The 19,161-nt window shown below is 52.7% G+C and overlaps 1 protein-coding gene across 2 annotated transcripts in view; it reads right to left on the bottom strand.

Moving 5' to 3' along the window:
* Positions 1 to 19,161, bottom strand: part of RASGRF1 (Ras protein-specific guanine nucleotide-releasing factor 1) — a 136,694-nt gene that overhangs the window by 32,760 nt on the left and 84,773 nt on the right. The window contains exons 14-20 of one of the 2 annotated variants that reach the window (XM_011938398.1): positions 12,681 to 12,929; positions 10,305 to 10,678; positions 8,206 to 8,331; positions 6,390 to 6,560; positions 5,391 to 5,497; positions 4,768 to 4,880; positions 2,391 to 2,451 (exon numbers count right to left, since the gene is read on the bottom strand). In XM_011938398.1, the coding sequence (XP_011793788.1) occupies positions 2,391 to 2,451; positions 4,768 to 4,880; positions 5,391 to 5,497; positions 6,390 to 6,560; positions 8,206 to 8,331; positions 10,305 to 10,678; positions 12,681 to 12,929 (1,201 nt within the window). Of the gene's footprint in view, positions 1 to 2,390; positions 2,452 to 4,767; positions 4,881 to 5,390; positions 5,498 to 6,389; positions 6,561 to 8,205; positions 8,332 to 10,304; positions 10,679 to 11,219; positions 12,177 to 12,680; positions 12,930 to 19,161 lie in introns of those variants that run through there. The other variant, XM_011938399.1, reaches the window with a different exon arrangement.

Raw genomic sequence — 19,161 nt, 5'->3', positions numbered from 1 at the left:
GTGTATGTGTGGTGTGTGTGGTATGTGTGTTTGCTGGGTGTGTGTGGTGTGTGTTTGGTGTGTGTGGTGTGTGTGTGTGGTGGCTGTCGGTGAGTTTTTCCTGGCAGAGCTGCCCTGGGCAGGGAGGGGTGTGTACAGAAACCAAGGTGCAGGCGTATGGATGTTGGAGGACATGAAGCCTTTGGGGACGTGGAGAGGAGAGTGGCAGGGCCACTGGGATGCCAGGTTGTAGTGAGAGGACCCAGGCAGGGGATCCCCTGTGTGCTCACAGGGAGGGGACCCTTAGCTTCTGAAGCAGCTGAGTGAATAAATACAGGTGGGCAGCCCAGCCACCTTCCCATCTGAGGGTACTGCCTGGTGCCCTGGGGTTGGGCTGAACTGACAGGGCCAAGGGTAAGCTCAAGGAGCTGGGTGGCTTATGGCCCAGAGACCCAGGCACTGTGGGGCCCAGAGGCCTGCACCAGTACCAGTGGCCAGAAGAGGCGTTCTGGCCAAGGTGGGTTAGTTGGCTCCTTCTGCTCCCTTCTGGGGTGGCCTGGGAAACAGGGTGACCCTGGAAGTGGACGTCAAAACTGACAACTTCCTCCACCTTTTATAGGCTTTTGAAAATCCTCGCTGTCTCTAGTGAGGCCGCGGGGTCCTCTCAACCCAGATCTGCCCCACACGGGCTCTGGTGACAAGAACGGGCAGCTCAGCGGCTGTTTGTTCTGGAAGAACCTCAGGCTGTTCACGAAGGAACAAGGGGCCCTCATGCTCTTGAGAGGTAAACATTCCAGGTGGGCCCCTTTTGGGAAACAGGAGCAGAGTACAGTCAGCTTCCCTTCAGCTGCCAAGAGGAGCACTTCTGTCTTGGGGTTTACCCAGCATTCTGGCCCCAAAGGGTCAGTCTGGAGGAAGTAGGGTCTGGGCACCGTCAACCTCCCTGCTTGAGGAGCACGTGTGGGTTCCTGGGGGCCCAGCCCTGCAGCGCTGCTCTGGGGGCGGAGTGTGGGCAGAGTGCTTACAGCTTCATAGGCGCCCTCACCACTTCCAGGAACCAGGAGGGCAACATGGGAGGGGTGGGAGCAGCAGGGGCCCAGAGCCTAGAGTCCCAAGTCCTCACGCTGGCTACTTCCAACAGACTGAAGGTCACTCAGCCAGCAAGGGGCTGAGCCAGCATGGTGCAATCTCTGCCTCTGGTGGGGGTGGTGTGGTCAGAGTGAGTCTGTCTTGAGCATCCCTGGCTGCTGTGATGCAGGGGCCAAAGGCTCTGGGGTGGCTTGTGATGGTATTCTGGGGTGCATAGCATTGACTTGGAAAAAAGTGGGCTGTAGCAGGACACTGGAAGTGCACAAGACCATCATTCCCTTACTCCTTGTGGAATGCCACTATGAGCTTGGATTTGTTTGTGGTAAGCACAGCTCTCTCTCTGGGGTCCCATCATTTCTGGGCAGGTGGTGAGCTGCAGCCTGACTTCTGGGGATGAGGCAGTGTGGTAGACGGAATGAGGGAGAGTTGTCACTCTGGAGTCAGCCAGACCTGGGTGTGAAGACCAGCCCTTACACTGCCACTAGGGCCTCCCCTTGAGCCTTCGGAGGGAGCACGGCCCTTCCAACATCTTTTTTTCTTTAGATGGGGGTCTCACTCTGTCACCCAGGCTGGAGTACAGTGGCTCGATCTCAATTCACTGCAACCTCTGCCTCCTACGCTCAAGCAGTCTTCCCACTTCAACCTCCCAAGTAGCTGGGATCACAGGTATGCGCCACCATGCCTGGGTAATTTTTTGTATTTTTGGTAGAGATGGGGTTTCACCATGTTGCCCAGGCTGATCTTGAACTCCTGACCTTAAGTGATCTGCCCACCTCGGCCTCCCAAAGTGCTAGGATTACAGGTATGAGCCACCGCGCCTGGCCTCCCTCTCACATCTTAATTTCAGACCAGAACTATGAGAGAATAAATTTTTTTTTTTTTTTAAATGAGACGGAGTCTCCCTCTGTTCCCTAGGCTGGAGTGTGCAGTGGGTGATCTTGGCTCACTGCAACCTCCACCTCCCGGGTTTAAGCGATTCTCCCACCTCAGTCTCCTGAGTAGCTGGGGTTACAGGCACCTGCCACCACACCTGGCTAATTTTTGTATTTTTAGTATTAATGGGGTTTCACCATGTTGGCCAGGCTGGTCTCCACCTCCTGACCTCAGGTGATCTGCCCACCTCAGCCTCCCAAAGTGCTGGGATTACGGGTGTGAGCCACCGTGCTCAGCCCATTCCTGTTTATGTAAGCCACCCAGTTTGTGGTATTTTTTCACAACAGCCACAGAAAATGAATACAGGTGATGCCTGTGCTGGGTCAGGGGTCCTGGGCAGGAGGACGGGGAGGAAAGCCTTGGAAAGCAAGAGGGTGGGCCCGGCTCACCATCTGCGTGATCTCCTCCAGTGTGATCTGGTTGTCACCTGGGTCCTCCTGGGTCAGAGTCCTAGGCAGGAATGAGAAGGCATGGTGAGCCCCACTTCACTCCTCTGCAGCCCCTCCCCAGCTCGGGCAGCCCCACACGGCCTCTGCTCTTACGCCCCTCTGTCCTCGTCATCCCCATTGCCAGGAGCACCCTTTCCTCTTCGTTCTTCACTCTCTTCTTCCTGATGGTCCTGACCCTCCTGGCTGTGGGAGGTCCCCTTCTGGGGCCCTCTCAGCCCCTGGGCTTCCTGCATCTGATTGGGTGGGAATGGCCTTTCTGCCACCTCAGGCAGGGAGCCCTTGAGGGAGGGACTGTATCTGATTCAGCCCCACAGCTCTGGTGCCAGCATAGGACTGGACATTCAGCAGGCGCTCCTGCGAGCACATGGATGACGGGATGCATGAGAGGAAGGAAGCACAGGGAGTGGGGAGGCAGCAGTATGGCAGCCACAGGCCCAGAGGAAGGACTGCAAGGATGGGGTTGGGATTGCAGAGGAGAGTGATACCCATGGTGGGGAATAAGGGTGGAGCCTCAAAGTCAGGCCAAAGTGCCTCACGTTCACAGTGATGGCCTCAGAGTCACAGCTGGTGAGTGCCAACGGAGGCTGCGGACACTGGAGAACCAGGCCTGGGCTGCATGGGGACAGTCGGGTCTGCAGGCCTGCCGGAGCTGCAGGGAGTGGCTCTCTGGATCAGCCTGGCAGAAGGCATTGTCATGTATATCTTACAGCTGAGGAAGTGGCCCCTCAGGGAACTGTCTCACCTGGGGTCCCGCAGCTGGAGCATGGTGGGCCTATGCTCCAAACCAGGGCAGCCAACTCCAGAGCTTGCTCTTTCATCGCACCCAGGGAACAGGCTCCCCTCCGAGGGTGGCTTTGATCAATATGCTCGGTGGGGGGCTCCACACACTCCTAAGGCCTCCTGGGAGGATGTGAGGGGTGGTTGTGTGCATGTGCATGCGCGCGTGTGTGTGTGTGTGTGTGTGTGTGTGTGTGTATGTGTGCACTCACTCTGGCCTCTGTACTGAAGATGGGGAGGTCTGAAAGAGATTTGAGGACTGTGAGCCTGAGGGAAGAATGGGCCCCAGCATGGGGCCTTGACGGCCTGGCTGGGGAGGAAGACTGGGCACTCTGGCCACAGGCAGGACTTGGTGGAAAGTCTGGGGAGGCTGGGGCCAGGCAAGAGGTGAGGAGGAAAGGCCAGGGCCCAAGCCCTCACACCTGGGCTGGGCTGGGAGCAGACAGGCTGAGTCGGTAGGTGCCTGCCACCCACTGAACAGCTTGTAGAAGTGACACCTGTGATCTCACCCCAGGCTTGAAGTGGGTATTATTCACCCATTTTATGGATGAGGCTCAGAGAGGGGCCTTGCCCAGTTCACATGAGTCACTGGCTGAGCCAGCTCAGACACGGGGCTGCCTGACCCTGACCTCCGCCAGGAAAGGACAAGCACGGGTTCCTGAGGATAAACAACTTAACTGAATTCAGTTCAACAGGCACTCCCTGAGCATCTTCAAATCAGGCCTTGCCAGCACTGTTTAACAGATCTCTGCAGTGATGGCAGCGTCCTACACCCTGTACTGTCCAATGTAGGGGCTGCTAGCCACATGTCAGGGGTGAAGCTGAGGCTGCTGGGCTCATGTCATTGAGGAGCTGAACTTTAAATTTTATTTAACTTTCATTAAGATTTAAATAGCCAAGGCTGGGCACGGTGGCTCATGCCTGTAATCCCAGCACTTTGGGAGGCTGAGGCGGGCGGATTGCCTGAGGTCGGGAGATCGAGACCAGCCTGGCCAACATGGTAAAACCCTGTCTCTACTAAAAATAATAATAATAAAAAAATTAGCTGGGCGTGATGACAGGTGCCTATAATCCCAGCTATTGGGGAGGCCGAGGCAGAAGAATTGCTTGAACCCGGGAGGTGGAGGTTGCAGTGAGCCAAGATCGCGCCACTACATTCCAGCCTGGGTGACAAGAGCACAAAAAAAAAAAAAAAAAAAGATTTAAATAGCCTTGTGTAGCTAGCGCCTACCATATTGGATGGCACAGGCTAGACGGGGGTTAGCAGCTGTGGACACACATGCAGAAGTGTGTTGGGTTCTTGCTTCGAAGAGATCAAGGTCTGGCACAGGGTGGGGAGAGAGGAAAGAAGGACAAATGGACTACCCAGGCTTGAGCCTGTCCCCAAGAGCTCACCTCTACCCCAGCACTCCTACTTGGGGCTGTCCTTGACAAGGGCGCTCTTCACCTCCCTGGCCTCTGACCAGCCCACATGGAGGCAGAAGGCAGGGCTCCTGTCCCAGCAGGCAGTCCTGAGCCAGGAACCAGGTACTGCCTTTACCTGATGATGTTGGCTGCAGCCTTCCGCTCCTGGGTCAGGAGCTCCGGGTCGTGCATGACTTCTTCCAGGAAGCCGATCACCTTGCATTTGAGCTCATCGTTGGTTTCAAAGTCCTGCCGGGAAGGCATGATGGGTGGCTCTGGTTACTGTTGTTGAGCTGCCCTGAAGTGGTCTGGGCCCAGGCCAGAGGAGGGAGCTCCAGTTTCTATTCTGCCCAGGGCAGGCTGACCTGCCTCAGTTCCTTTCTGCAGGCTTCCTGGCAGGGCATGAGAAGCTCGCCAGGCCTAGAGAATCTTAGATAAAGGCACTGGGGCCAGACCAAAGCCCATCCTTCAGCTGGCTGCACCCCTGGGCCAGCGAGGCACAAACCTACCTGTACCCCTGCTACAGGCAGGGTGGATAGACAGAGGCCCATTGTCCCTTCCTTGTCCTTGGTTCCCTCCTAGGGAATCTGAGCAGTCCTCTGGGAACATCAGGGTGGCACACTTGATCTCCCTCCCTCCTGCTGCCCCACTGCCAGCCATCAGCTCACTCTGCCCGCAGCTGCTTTTGGAAGGCAGCTGGTTCCTGGGGCCATTGCCTGGTGGTCCCCAGCAGCCTGCCCAGGGAGGGCTCCCACCCACCTGAGAGTGCTTGGACACCCAGTGGCGGAGCACATTCAAGACACGATTGGTGGCTGCTCTGCGGATCACAAACTCCTTGTCTCCATTCCTCTGGTCTGGGGGAAACCCTGGCAGCATGCGTGGCAGAGGGGAGAGAGGACAGGTGAGGACAAGAAACACAGCTTGACACTAGTCTGGATTTGCCTCTTGGATCTGGCTGAGCTGGGCTGAGAGGGTCATGGGCAGAGGGATAATAACATATTTAACAACCAGTGTCTGACCAATAGCACAGATGTCATGGCTTCTCAGTGGACATGGTCCATGCATGCCCAGCCTCTTCTAGACCTCTCCATCTTTCAAGAGCTGCTGGAAGGTTCAGGCAGCCTCCCAAGACAGAGCCATGCAGGCCCTCCCCAGGGACCAGAGCTCACGGGGGCCCCTATTCCAGTCTCTGCTGCAGGACCAAGGCTGCAGAAGTGGGAGGTGCAAGCATGGGGGAACAGAGGTTCCCATGGGCAACGGGCTTTATGTTGAGTAGAAGTTGGCCAAGTAGCAAAGGGCGATGGGTGGGAAGGAAGGGGCCTCCAGGCAGGAGGGTCAGTACTAGCAAATGCCTGCAGGGTGGAAGTTTGGGGGTGGGATGGATGGTATTCAGTTGGGAGCTGGAAGAGGAGGGTGCAGGGCAGGCTGTGCCCTAGATGTGCAGTGGCCCTGGCTCTAGGTGTGGGGTTCAGGCCCTGGGTGTGTGCAGAGCCCCAACCAGTGCAGAGAGGTGGGGATTGTGACCCCACACCTCCGTAAGTGGAAGGCGGTGCCCAAGTCAAAATAATGATTCAGGAAGCTTCGTGTCCAGTGAGTGAGTGTAATCAATTGAAGCAATTTAACAGGACCCACCTGTGCCTTCAGCAGCACCCCCTTAAACTCCCACAGCAGGACAAGTCCCCGGGACCACGCCAGTTATCACCTGCCATTGGGGTTGACCGTGGGGAGGACCCTGTGAGCGGAGACCAGCCCACATACCTGCACTGGCTAAGGACATCCTCCGGTACTTCTCCTTGTTTGGGGTGCCCTCGTTGGCCCCCGCGGTTGCTATGGCAAAGGCGGAGGCAGCCGACAAGGCACTGCGGTTATTGTCCAGTTCGCGACAGGAGGTCATGACGACTCCATTGTTATAGGAAAAGAGCGGGAACTCTGCAGAGAGGAGGGAACCAACCCTCAGCTGTCTCCAGTCCCAACTCCTCAGGCTGTTAGAAAACCAGGGGTCCCGAGGCTAGACCAGCGTCAAGAGCCAGCAGGCTGTGTCTTCAGGGTACGAGGGCATGTCGGGTGGTGCTGGTTTGTGTGTGTGGGTCTCTCTGTGTTAGAATCTCTGGGGAGAGTCACACCACAACACCCTTAGGGCTGCCCCAGGATGGGGAGCACTCTCCTGCTTCTGAAGAAGGTCTCCAGTCACCCCTTCCATCTTTCTGCAGCTCTCAACCCCTTCACATCTCAGGTCCAGCTGGGCACGGGCCTGCCTGAGGGCAGCATCATGAGTTTTCTTACTCTCTCAGTCTACTTGGGATTAACACATAACCTGTTCAATGTCTGACATCCATAACAATTCATACTGATGGGCTCGTGGGCACAGTGGGATGGAGAGAGGATGGCTCTTGGAGTCCAGTCACCTAAGTTGAAATTCTCCCTTATCCCCTACTAGCTGTGTGACCTTGGCTAAGTTATTTGGCCTCTCTGGGTTTCAGCAATTTCCTTTGAATAACAGGGATAAAGCTTCAAAAGGTGGATATAAAGATTAAAGGCGATAATATAGATGAAAATACTTTGTATTAGGTGAAAAGCTATATAAATGCTATGGAATATCATTGCTATTAGTAATAAGAATAATAATAATTTTTAGTAGTAATGACAGGAGAAGCCTACTCCTGAAACCTTTGGTTTCATCTTGTCTCTGGAAAGCAATCCAGACTAAGATAAAATAGCAGATTTATGCTGTGAGGCACAGATGATTTATTTTAAGGACTCAAAGCTTATTTCTGAAATTTGGCTCTCCATAAGCTCTGTTTCTGTGTGTCTGAGCAGCTGTGGCAGGGCTGCAGTGCGTTTGGGCAGTTTCTCTCTAAAGTTTGATGACCCTGTCACCTATCAGGTTTCTTTTGAAGGCCTGGATAGTGGGGAGTTCAGGCTGCAGGCTGCCCTTTGCATGTGAGAGCAGGGGCATTGGAGAAAGCTGTGTGAGGAGGGGCTGCCTGGGAGGTGGGTCCCCTGGGAGCTCTCTCTCACCATTGGGTATCTCACAACCCCCTTGTATAGGGGAAAGGGCTTTATGAAAACCAGAGACCAAGACTGCTTCTCAAGGACCCTTCAGGATCAGGAGTCTGAGACTGCGGGTGAGCAATGTCACCGCCTCTTGGAGTCTTTCCCCTGATTTGAAAAACCTGGCCTTTCTGCAAGGTTGTCAAGACGATGAAAGGGACCTGCGCAGAGCCTGACACGCAGTTCAGGAAGCACCTTCTGAATCAGGATCTTCCATGAATGAGCCCTAGATGCTGAGCTTCCCTGCCCACCTGTGCTGGGTGGGCTCAAGGCAGTCTTGTTTGAAGTTGGGGGAGTGACTTGGCTGAGTTGAAGAGCAGGATCTACCCAGCCAATGTTCCAGTGCCCACAGCCCCTTCCCCCGGGGCGGGGCGGGTGGGTCATGAAACATCAGAAAAGTTACTGCTCCTAGGAGCCACTCATAAAGCGTAAGGGATGACACCCACTTGCCTGGACTCAACTTGACCTGCTGCCCTCTCCCAAACTGGAAATCTATTTGTGGTTTTGAATTGGTGCATTGTACCTGAAGAATTTTTGCTTTTGACTGATTTGGGTGTTGTTGGAGATTTAGTTGGTGATGTTTCAGTATCACCATCATCACTCTGGTTTTGATCAATATCTGACTCCTCTCTCATGGAGACTTCTGAGCCTGGGAGAAAAGAAATAAATAATTTTACTTTTCTCAATTTTAATTTTAAAATTTGAATATCTGTTTTTAAAATTATGTCTATAATTTACTGAAGCAAAACAGAGTAAGCTTGCGATACGGCTGCTGAAGAAAGTTTAACAGCTTTGTTTCCCACAGGACTTATCAGAACCTTTCTCTTGCTAATGAGCACTGTCAATCTCCAAGATGGCTTTTGCTCTACCAGGGGCTTCTCAGACCTTACCAGACACACCCGGGGATCTTGTCAGAATGCAAATTCTGACAAGACCAGGGGTCTCAGGTGGGGCCTGAGAGTCTGCGTTTCTAACAAGTTCCAGGTGATGGCCTCTCTTTCTTTTGGTGAAGCTTCTTAGTTAAGGTGACCATCTGCTCCAGTTTTCCTCTGCTTTTTACCTATTGCCCCATGCCCCTGGTCACTCTTAAAAAATGTCCTGTCTCGGACAATTAATTATAGAGGCTTCCTAATCTTGGGAGACTCATGGTCCACACACCCTGGGGAAGCTGATGAATTATATTAAAAGCCTAGGTCTGGCACAGTGACGTCTTGGTCAGAAACTCTTAACTGCTCTATGTGGGCCTCAGTTTTCCCACATAGAAAGTGGATGTAGTTGCATCTGACCTTGAGAACCCAAAAAAAGCCACAGGTCTTCTCTTTAGACAATAATGTCCACACGCACACACACATGCACACACATATTTATACATACACAAATACACACACACACACACACAGAGTTTGGCACACAATTAGGTTCATGGGCTCCTGGATCACCAGCCAAGAAGCCTGGTACAAGATAATTTCTCAGGACTGCCTTGCGTTACATCTCAGAATGTGAAATTATAAAATTTCTGGTAGGCCATTTCCTTGGTTACTGACTTTCAGTTGCACGCATCACCCATTAACTGCATGTGCCACAGTGAGTGTTACTTGGTAAGGAGCCTGGTGGAGGATTTATCTCACCCCAGCTGTGCCCTCTGCTAGGGGTGCCCTCTACCTTCCCTCTTGACAGCTTAGAGGAGAGAAATCCTTCCCTCTTCAAAGGCCTTCTCCTCAAAGCCTGGGGCATCTGACCAGCCCCGGTTTGCACGTGGGTGTGTGCACATGCTCTCATGTGCTAACCAAGACAACGCCGGTGGCACCCAAGATGTGGCCTGATCAGATCTAAAACAGAACCAGGCCTAACACTTTTAGAATGATCAGGAAAAAACGTGAGAGTAGGGAGGCTCCAACCTGTCCTGGAATTATCTCCAGCCTCTGTCTCACACCCAGCATTTCAGGTCTGCCTGGCATCCAGCTGTTCCCGAAACACACAAGGCCTTTCTTTTCTTGCTCCTCAGTCATTCCCATCCTGTTCCCATGGTCTAGAATGTTCTTTCCTCTTGGTAAAAATCAAGATCGAACAGTTCTTCCAGGAAGCCTTCTATGACACCCCCAATGGTGCTCCCACCCCAACCTCTGTGTCCCTCGAACATCCCCCTAACACACGCCATTCATATCAGGTGTCCACATTTCAGTGTCTGGTCTGAGTCCTCAGCCAGACTGAATCCCAGGGGCAGGAGCTGCTGACGACCTCTTCTCTCCCGGGCCCTGAATGGTCCTGGCTCAGGCCCCGTCCTCTGCAGACATGGACAAACACAGGGATGCCGCAGGATGCTGTGGTCAGGGCAGAGGGATGCCTAAATTGCCCATGATGGGAACTGACACTCATCTAAAGTGTGGTGATGCCCTGGGAATTTCTACCTGCCTCCCCCCGCAGCCTAGGCTCCCTCATACGGCTACCTCTCTGCACCGCCCAGACTCTGTGCTGCCTCCACGATCTGCCTGGTGGGACCCCCAGCCTCTCCCTTCCTTCCCCATGGCAGCAGGAAGAGCAGCCCTGAGGCCTTGTTGGGCCAGGCTGAGCCTCAGTGGGGCTGGGAGGCTGGGGGGCAGCTCCGACGGCATGGCCACTCACTCTGCTTGCTGAGCACCGAAGGGTCTTCGGGCTTCTCAGGGGTCGTATCGCCCTCATCTGGAATCTTGTTGGTGAAGCTGCTGGACACATAGAGCTTGCTGGTGTCCAGTGTGGCCTTGCTGAAGGGCGACACGGCCGAGTACATGCTGGTGTAGCCATTGGAGTTGCAGCTGAGGGCGGCCAGGTCCAGGGCCTTGCCGCCGGTGATAATGGGGATGTTCAGGGAGAGCTTCCGCCGGCGGCTTGGCGATGATGTCTTGGTGATGGATAGAGGTGGTGGCGAGGAGAACTTGCGGGTGGCGCGCGGGGACTTGGGGGGGTCACCGTACAGAAGCTTGTTGTTCTGGCCACTGGCAAACAGAAGCTCCAGCGACCTGTTGGGAGGGCGGGGGTGGGGGTGAAAATGACAGCATAGGCCTGCCTGCCCTCCTAGGCCTGGGGGCTGTCTCCAGCGGGGTTCAGAGTGGCAGCAATAGCTCCATCATTCTCATGATCCCTGAAACCGAAGCCTGAGCTGATCTTCTGAGCAGGGACAATGTGATTAAATGGCCTGGGGCCAAGGGTCATGCTCTGGATGGTTTGGGCAGAGGATATGGAGCTTCTATGCTCCGTCCCCCACCCCCTCAGGGCAGCAGCTGCAGCATCTGACCTGAAGTGCTAAGGGTCCCCTGACCTGCAGGCTGTGCAAAACCCCCTCCATCCCACACAGGGCCTGCTCCCGCCTACACACTCTGGCCTCATCTTTAGAGAGGTCCTCAGGCGTGGTTTGTGGAATGAGGAAGCTGAGGCTCAGAGACAGGAAATGACTCATCTGATGCCTCCTACTCTAAACCCAGGGTCCTTTCCACCTGCCATGAGGCTTGAGTGGCCCTATATGCAAACTTAGGGGGATGGGAAGCTGAAAGTGTCCCCTGCTATCCTCATGACAGGGGTCCCACTTCAGGCCAGGCTGGAAACAGGTTACACATCCAGAACAACCACAGCTTGTTTCATCAAGGCTGTCTGCTCCACGTTGCGCACAGGATAGGATTTATCTCTTAACCCTCACTGTTGCCTCAGAACATAGGCACTCTTAGTCCTACAGGATAGCTGTAGGAATGTCATAGGCAGGAAACTGAGGCTCAGAGAGGTTAAGGGACTCAGCCAAGGCCACAGGGCTGAGAGCAGTCTCTTAACCAGCCTCTTTGTTCTGCAAGGCACTGCTGCTGGGAAGGGAAGGGCACTGCTGCTGGGCCCCTGGGAATGATCTCAGTGACTTTTAGGGGGTAAATCCATCCTGGATAGGATGTTTTCTTCTGCTTTCTCAGAGCCCTGGGAAGCGGATCATTGAGGTGTCAGAAGTTCAGGGCAGAGAGGCAAGATGTGCCCTGCCCCAGTGAGTTCTGAGGTGGGGGCAGGAGGAGGGAACAGAAGAGGGAATGGGTGTATTCTGGGTCGTTGCATTGCTCTGGCAGCAGAGGTGTGGGTTGGGGGAGGAATGGTGAGGTTCCTGGGGAGCCCTGGGGAGCCAGTGTGATTCAGGAGCTCTGCTCCAGGCAGCCCTAGAGCTGAGACTCTGGCCTCATGTCTTGCCTAGGGTGTTTTGGGCCGGGGCACTCAGAGAACCTCTGAGCCTCTGAGGGCTGGGATGGGCTGTCCACAACTGGGATCTGGGTAGGTGGCCTCTCGGAAAAGATAATCACCTACCTTTCCTGGATGGGCTCCTCCTGGAGCAGTGGGGCCCATCAGCGGCCTGAACCAATCCCTGAACTTGACCTACTGCTGGGCAGCCTTGACCAAGTCCTTCATTGCTCCATGTCTCTTGGGAAGCCAAGGCTAAGGTGGCCGGCATTCCTTATGTTGACTCACCCCAGTTAGGCCAAAAAGGGCTCCATCGTTTCTCAGAGTAGGAGGTGGTCCAAGCAGAGCAGGGGTAAGATTCCTTTCTCTCTTCCTTTCTTCCTTCCTCCCTCTCTCCCTTTATTTTTCTTTTTCCCTCTCCCTCTCTCCTTCTGTCCTCCCTCCCCTCATTTCCTTTCTCTTTTTTCACCAAAGGAAGCACTGTCCTTTGATGAGGGTGGGACCCTGTGCTTCCAGGAGTGGGGCTAAGAGGTGAGAGCACCCGCCATACCCCAGGATCCCTGCAGGTGGAGATGGAAGAAGCTGAGACTGAGCAGTAGCACCCGACAGGTGAGCTATCCCTGCCTCTCTGCAGAGGGAAGCTTGGTTCCAGGGGAGAGGGGGCAGTGGCAGTGAGTGTCACACAGCTCCCCAGCACATGTTACTGCTGCTCCCCCAGGGACCTTCCAGGTCACCACCCCCCACCCCGTGCAAGCTCAGTTTTCCTCCAAGACTTGGAAGCTCTGTGGGCATAGGAGGATAGGGCACCTCAGCCACCTGGCAGGGATGGCACTGATGGGCTTCTTGTAGATGGTAATGAGCTTGTCCAGGACCACGACAGCGGTGGTGAAGACCCGGTAGGAGTGCAGGAAGGTGTTGAGGAAGTCGATGCTCAGGAAGCGCAGGTCTGTCAGCCTCTCCAGCAGCCGCTCCACGCTGGCGTAGCGGATCTGAAGCACTTTGCAGGAGTTCATGGTTTTGCTGAAGCGAATGTCAACATCATCACAATATAAGGATGCGTCAGACCTGAGAGGGGAGGAAGGACGCAGGTGACGTGGGTCTAAAGGCATCTGAATGGTATCCACCAGGCCTGCTCATCACTGCTTCCCCCACACACTGACAGCCCAGGACGGTCTTATTAAGAGAACAAGCTTGGGAAGGATGACACTGAAGGAGGGGTACAACTTCGTTTTCCCAATATCCTAAAAACCCTCCATTATAAAACCCCTAGAAGTACAGGAGGAATATTACAAACTTAAAAACGTGTTGCTGAGTTCACAAGATACAAGGAACTCTGTTCACACAAATGTGTACGTGAATGGGGTGCAGTGGCTCACGCCTGTAATCCCAGCACTTTGGGAGGCTGAGGTGGGAGGATCACTTGAGGTCAGGAGTTCGAGACCAGCCTGGTCAACATGGCAAAACCCTGTCTCTGGTAAAAATACAAAAGTTAGCTAGGTGTGGTGGCGCATGCCTGTAATACCAGTTACTCAGGAGGCTGAGGCACAAGAATCGCTTGAACCCAGGAGATGGAGGTTGCAGTGAGCCGAGACTGTGACACTGCCCTCCAGCCTGGGTGACACAGCGAGACTCTGCCTCAAAAAAAAATGTGTACATGAACGTTCTTAGCAGCATTATTCATAATAGCCCCAAAGTGGAAACCACCCAGGTGTCCATCAGCTGATATGTGGAAAAACAGAATGTGGTCTATTCGATCTGCTAGCAGCTGCCAAGATGTGAGGACAAAGGGGCTGAGATGGGTGTGAACTTGCAGGGGTCTTGTTTCAGCTGCTTGTGAACTTGAGGTCAGCAGCCTCTACAGGGCGTAGTGGGAATCAGTGGCCCTGAAGGCTGCTGTGCCACACAGCGCCCTCTGGTGGTTCAACCACTGGAATCGTGTTTTATTGGTCATCCAATGGGAGCTATCAGGACTCGAGCAACTGTGGGTTTTCATTTTTTTGGACATTGTCTTTGTCATCATGTTTTACTTATTGTTTTGACTACCAAGAATCTTAGAATCAAATATAGTGCTCATTACTTTTTATTTACTTCTTTATTTTTTGTTTGTCCTTATTACATACTGTTGGCTGTATCTAGTTTTTGTTTTTTGTTTTTTTTTAATGAGACAAGGTCTCATTTGCCCAGGCTGGAGTGCAGTGCGGTGGTGCAATCATGGCTCACTGCAGCCTTGCCCTCCTGGGCTCAAGCGATCCTCCTGCCTTACCCTTCCCAGTAGCTGGGATTACAGGTGCATGCCACTATGCCTGGCTAATTTTTGTAATTTTTGGTAGAGACATGGTTTCACCATGTTGCCCAGGCTGGTCTTGAATTCCTGGGCTCAAGAGATCCTCCCACCTTGGCCTCCCAAAGTGTTGGGATGTCAGGTGTGAGCCACTGTGCCCAGACTATCTAGTTTTTTCTTTTCTTTTCTTTTCTTTTTGGACATGGAGTCTTGCCCTGTCACCCAGGCTGGAGTGCCTCTGCCTCCACGATTCAAGTGATTCTCCTGCCTCACTCTCCCGAGTAGCTGGGATTACAGGCACACACCACCATGCCCAGCTAATTTTTGTATTCTTCATAGAGACGGGGTTTCACCATGTTGGCCAGGCTGTTCTCAAACTCTTGACCTCTTGATCCACCTGCCTTGGCCTCCTAAAGTGCTGGGATTACAGGCGTGAGCCACTGCACCTGGCTCACCTGTTCTTTCGAGGGTATCTTCTACCTAGGAGTGTAGATAGTGCTCAGAGGAAGCGAGCAAATGGACATAGCCTCCCTTTCACACTATCTTTCTTAAATGCTTTTCTTTGGAAGCATTCTTGGGATTTGAAATAAACAAACAACCTTTATTGAGCACCTTCATTGAGCAGGGTGGGGGGATTTCTTTTTAGGATGAGAACAATATGGGAAAAGCACAGGGCCTGAAAGGATACTGCAGTTCAAAAAGAGACCATTCCAAAGAAACCGAGGAAATGCTGCCTTCTAAGTTAGCTTTGCTGCAAGACACAAAACGTTTTAGAAGACTCCTGATTTGGTTTCCACCAAGATGCAGGAAAATATACACTACATCTATGGGACCTCGAGAAGCAACCATGAAGAGGGAGTAATCCGATGTCAGAAGGATTTCCTGGATGTGAAAAACAAGAGTGCTGAATTGAAGGCTGGGATGAATTCAGGAAATGGCAGATCGGACAATCAGAAAATCAGAGTGGTTTCTTAAACACATTTGTGGAAGTGCCCTAGAAATCAGAGAAGGACAAAGAGGTTGAAATGAGAGAAAATGGAAGCAACACACAGTGGACAGAGAGAGGACCTCTCACTGCTGTGAGACAAAGTAGCAAACGAGAGAAGCCACGCCTGCTCATTTCTGCTTGATGGCATAACTCCACAAGGCCCCCGACTCTTTGATGATGTGCAGCTCTCTGGAAAGATGCTTTGAGGACAAAGCAGGCCAGAGCATATGGCCTCCCAGGTCTCTTGCCTGAGTCTCTATTCTCCCTACAAGATAAATGACCCTTGTCCTTGCCTTTCCCAAACATAAGATGACGTCTGATGGGATTAGTGAGGATGCCTCTGTCATCTCTAACCAGATGTATTCTCATGCCCAAACCTTTATGTGATTCTGCTTCAATGTCACTTCTCAGCAAGTCTGATGTGATTCTGCAGGTGCTGAACCCCCCACGTGCATGTAAGCTGGCTGAAACACTGTGCTGGGATCTGATAGGACCTCCCTGAAGGGCGGCTCCCGGGCTGCCAGCCTCCGTCTACAGTCCTCAGGAAGGCTTCTAAAGAAAAGAAACCTGCATTCTTTAAAAGTTTGATCATTTTTCCTTTAGTCAACACTAAAAGTCTCAAAAGGAAGGTGAGAAACTGTGAAGAAGCACTAATAAAAGAAATACTGGGCTGGAGGAAGTGCCTGGGACAGCAACATCGAGTAAGGGCTACGTCCAGCCCTGGAGGCTGAGGGGCTCAGGAACTGTCTCTCAAATGAAGCCAAGTCATTCCCACTGGGCTGCATGTTTCAGAGGGAGAGGACAGCCACTCCCACATCATGGATCCCAAAGCATCCAGCCCAGGCCTGGCATCCAAATAGGGATCATCTGACCCCTCTGGCAAGGGTTTGCTTCTAGCACCTTTTCTGTGGGCTCCTGCTACTGGAGGGGGAAGAGAAAGTGAAGAAAAGTCCCCACATTCTCTACTCCTTCCTGTCCCTTTCCTTCTCTGTTTTTTGTTTTTTTTTTAAGACAGAGTCTCGCTGTGTCACTCTGTCACTCAGGCTGGAGTGCAGTGGCGCCATCTCCTTTCACTGCAAGCTCTGCTGTCTCCCGGGTTCATGCCATTCTCCTGCCTCAGCCTCCTGAGTAGCTAGGAGTACAGGCGCCCGCCACCATGCCCGGCTAATTTTTTTTTTTTTTTTTTTGTATTTTTAGTAGAGACGGGGTTTCACCATGTGTTAGCCAGGATGGTCTCCATCTCCTGACCTCATGATCCGCCCACCTCGGCCTCCCAAAGTGCTGGGATTACAGGCGTTAGCCACCGCGCCCAGTCCCTTTTCTGTTTTAAACCTCACAATCACTGTTGGTTCCAGTGCCTCTGGTAACTCCAATACTCTTTTTTTTTTTTTTTTTTTAATTGAGATGGACCCCTGCTCTGTCGCCGAGGCTGGAGTGCAGTGGTGCAATCTTGGCTCACTGCAACCTCTGCCTCCTGGGTTCAAGTGATTCTCCTGCCTCAGCCTCCCAAGTAGCTGGGATTACAGGTGCCCACCACCACACCCAGCTAATTTTTTGTATTTTAGTAGAGACGGGGTTTCGCTGTGTTGCCCAGGCTGGTCTGGAACTCCTGACCTTGTGATCTGCCCACCTTAGCCGCCCAAAGTGCTGGGATTACAGAGTGAGCTACCGCACCTGGCCTCTTTTTCGTTTTTTTGAGACAGAGTCTCACTCACTCTGTCGCCCAGGTTGGAGGGCAGTGGTGTAATCTCGGCTCATTGCAACCTCCATCTCTGGGGCTCAAGTGAGTCTCCTGCCTCAGACTCCTGAGTAGCTGTGATTACAGGCATGCACCACAATGACTGGCTAATTTTTTGTATTTTTAGTAGAGATGGGGTTTCACTGTGTTGGCCAGGCTGGTCTCGACCTCCTGACCTCAATTGATCTGCCTGCCTTAGCCTCCCAAAGTGCCAGGATTACAGGTAAGAGTCACCACACCCGGCAATATCCCCAATATTCTGTAGAACTATCCTGGACTTCCGCTTCCCTGTCTGCAAAATGGGAGGGTGCATTAAAGTAGGCAGACTGGTGGCAGTGGCCCAGGGCTATGCTTCCAGACTCAACACAAGAGAGTGCTATGATCCATTAGCAATGTCTGCCAGGGGCTTTGGATGGGAGATGACTGGCTTGAGTGCCAGATACTTGCTATCCCTGCTAGAAAGTGTATTCAGTGCCTTAGAATGTGAACATTTTCTCATTGGAAATTCAGATCTGCTTCTCTCTGATCTTCCAACACTTCTTGATGAATGCTCCAAGTGGTATTCCTGTCTCCTAGGCATCAATGACAGGCGTTGCCTGAAGGGAAAAGGACTTTCTCTTTCTTTTTTTCCCAGGGACAGTGCCCCCACCTTGAGTCTACCTGCTCTTGAGGTCACATGTTGGGGCAGAGCCTCAGCCCCAGGAGCCTGGCAGGTGGAAGAAGACTTTTCAGTTTTGGGTTGCTGGTGGCTGACCTGAGACCCTGACCGCTACATCCACCCACAGAGCTGCTGTGGTAAGGCCTGGATGCATCATGTTAGGGGCTAGTGGGAGTACTTGGGACACGTAGGGTGTATGCCTTTGTCTTGCAAACCCAAAATCAAGATGCTCTTGACTCACAGTCTGAGAGTAGGGAACTGTACTAGAAACTCAGTATGTTTTGGGAGACATATGGGAGGAATACCCCCAACCCCCCGCCTATCATCCCTACACCTTTCTCCAGCTAGGCTCTCCACTCCCCACTCTCCCCATCAGAGTGGCCAGCAGCAGGGAGCCTGCCACTCCCCTGGTTTGTCTCTATCACCTACAGAACAAAGCCCCACTCCTCACCTGTCACATTACCGTGATCTGACCCTTGCCCACTGCTCCAGCCCCATCTTTCACTACGTCGTATGGACCGCTATATTATTTAAGAAAGTCAAATTGGGCCATAAAAGTAAGAGAAATAAATAAGGAAGATAGATGAAGCTAAGTACAGAAGACTTACACTAGACACAGTATACCAAGGAGAGCACCTGCATGCTGAACACAGGAAGGGACAGAGGGACCAAAGGCACTAAATAGCCACAAGGTGCCAAATATTGATGCTATGCTTAATATTCATGAGGCATATGGGACATTCAATATTTATTAGGTCTTAAGTCAGCCACCTATTGGTGATGGCTATTCTGACCCTCTGTGTCCCCTGCCCAAGAAATGCAGAGAAAGGTGTAGCTGTTCTCCAGGTGAACTGATGGCTGCAGCTGTGGCCAGGCCTTCGCCCCCTACACTGGGGAGAGGGCAAGTCTGTGCCATTGGCCCAAATGTTTTCCATCGCATGGGCTCCTTGGTTCAAACTTCACTCCATCAGCAGCTATCCCATCTCCTTTCCCTGGTGTCTTGCTATGTGTTTGTAATTGATACACCATTAGCCAGGTGTGGTGGTGCACACCTGTAGTCCTAGCTACTTGGGAGGCTGAGGTGGGAGGAACACTTGAGCCCAGGAGGTTGAGGCTGCAGTGAGCTGAGATTACACCACTGCACTCCAGCCTGGGTGACAGTGAGACCCTGTCTCAAAAAAAAACAGGCCCCAAAATGAAGCATCTTAACTTAGCCTACGAATCTATTCCAAAGGCTCTAGAATAGTTTGTCTGGTAGTGTACCTGGAGACCACAATTGCCTTCATGACATGTCACTCTCCCCAACCCTGCACTCTCCCCAAACACCATGCACTTTTTTGCCTCTGAACCTATGTTCATGCTGTGCCCTCTTTCCAGAATGCCCTTCCCCCTCAGTCATTTAGCAAAGTCCAACCGATCCTTCGAGGCCAGCTCTGATGTCCCGTTCCATAAGAAACCATCCTTAACTGTGTCAGGTAGATCTGTCACTCATCCTCTGGACCTCACCTGGATTACACAGATTCCATTCTGCAGCATGCGCTACACTGCTTTCTAATAATCTCTCTATGTGTCTCTCTCTCACTAAACGATGAATTTCCCGAGGACAGAGACCCCACCTGCTCATTTCTGCTT

This window comes from Colobus angolensis, unplaced genomic scaffold (genome assembly GCF_000951035.1).
Source record: "Colobus angolensis palliatus isolate OR3802 unplaced genomic scaffold, Cang.pa_1.0 Scaffold172, whole genome shotgun sequence".
Classification (NCBI taxonomy): Eukaryota; Metazoa; Chordata; class Mammalia; order Primates; family Cercopithecidae; genus Colobus; species Colobus angolensis.
Note: the sequence above shows the minus strand (reverse complement) of the source record. Positions and strands in the feature narration are given on the sequence as shown.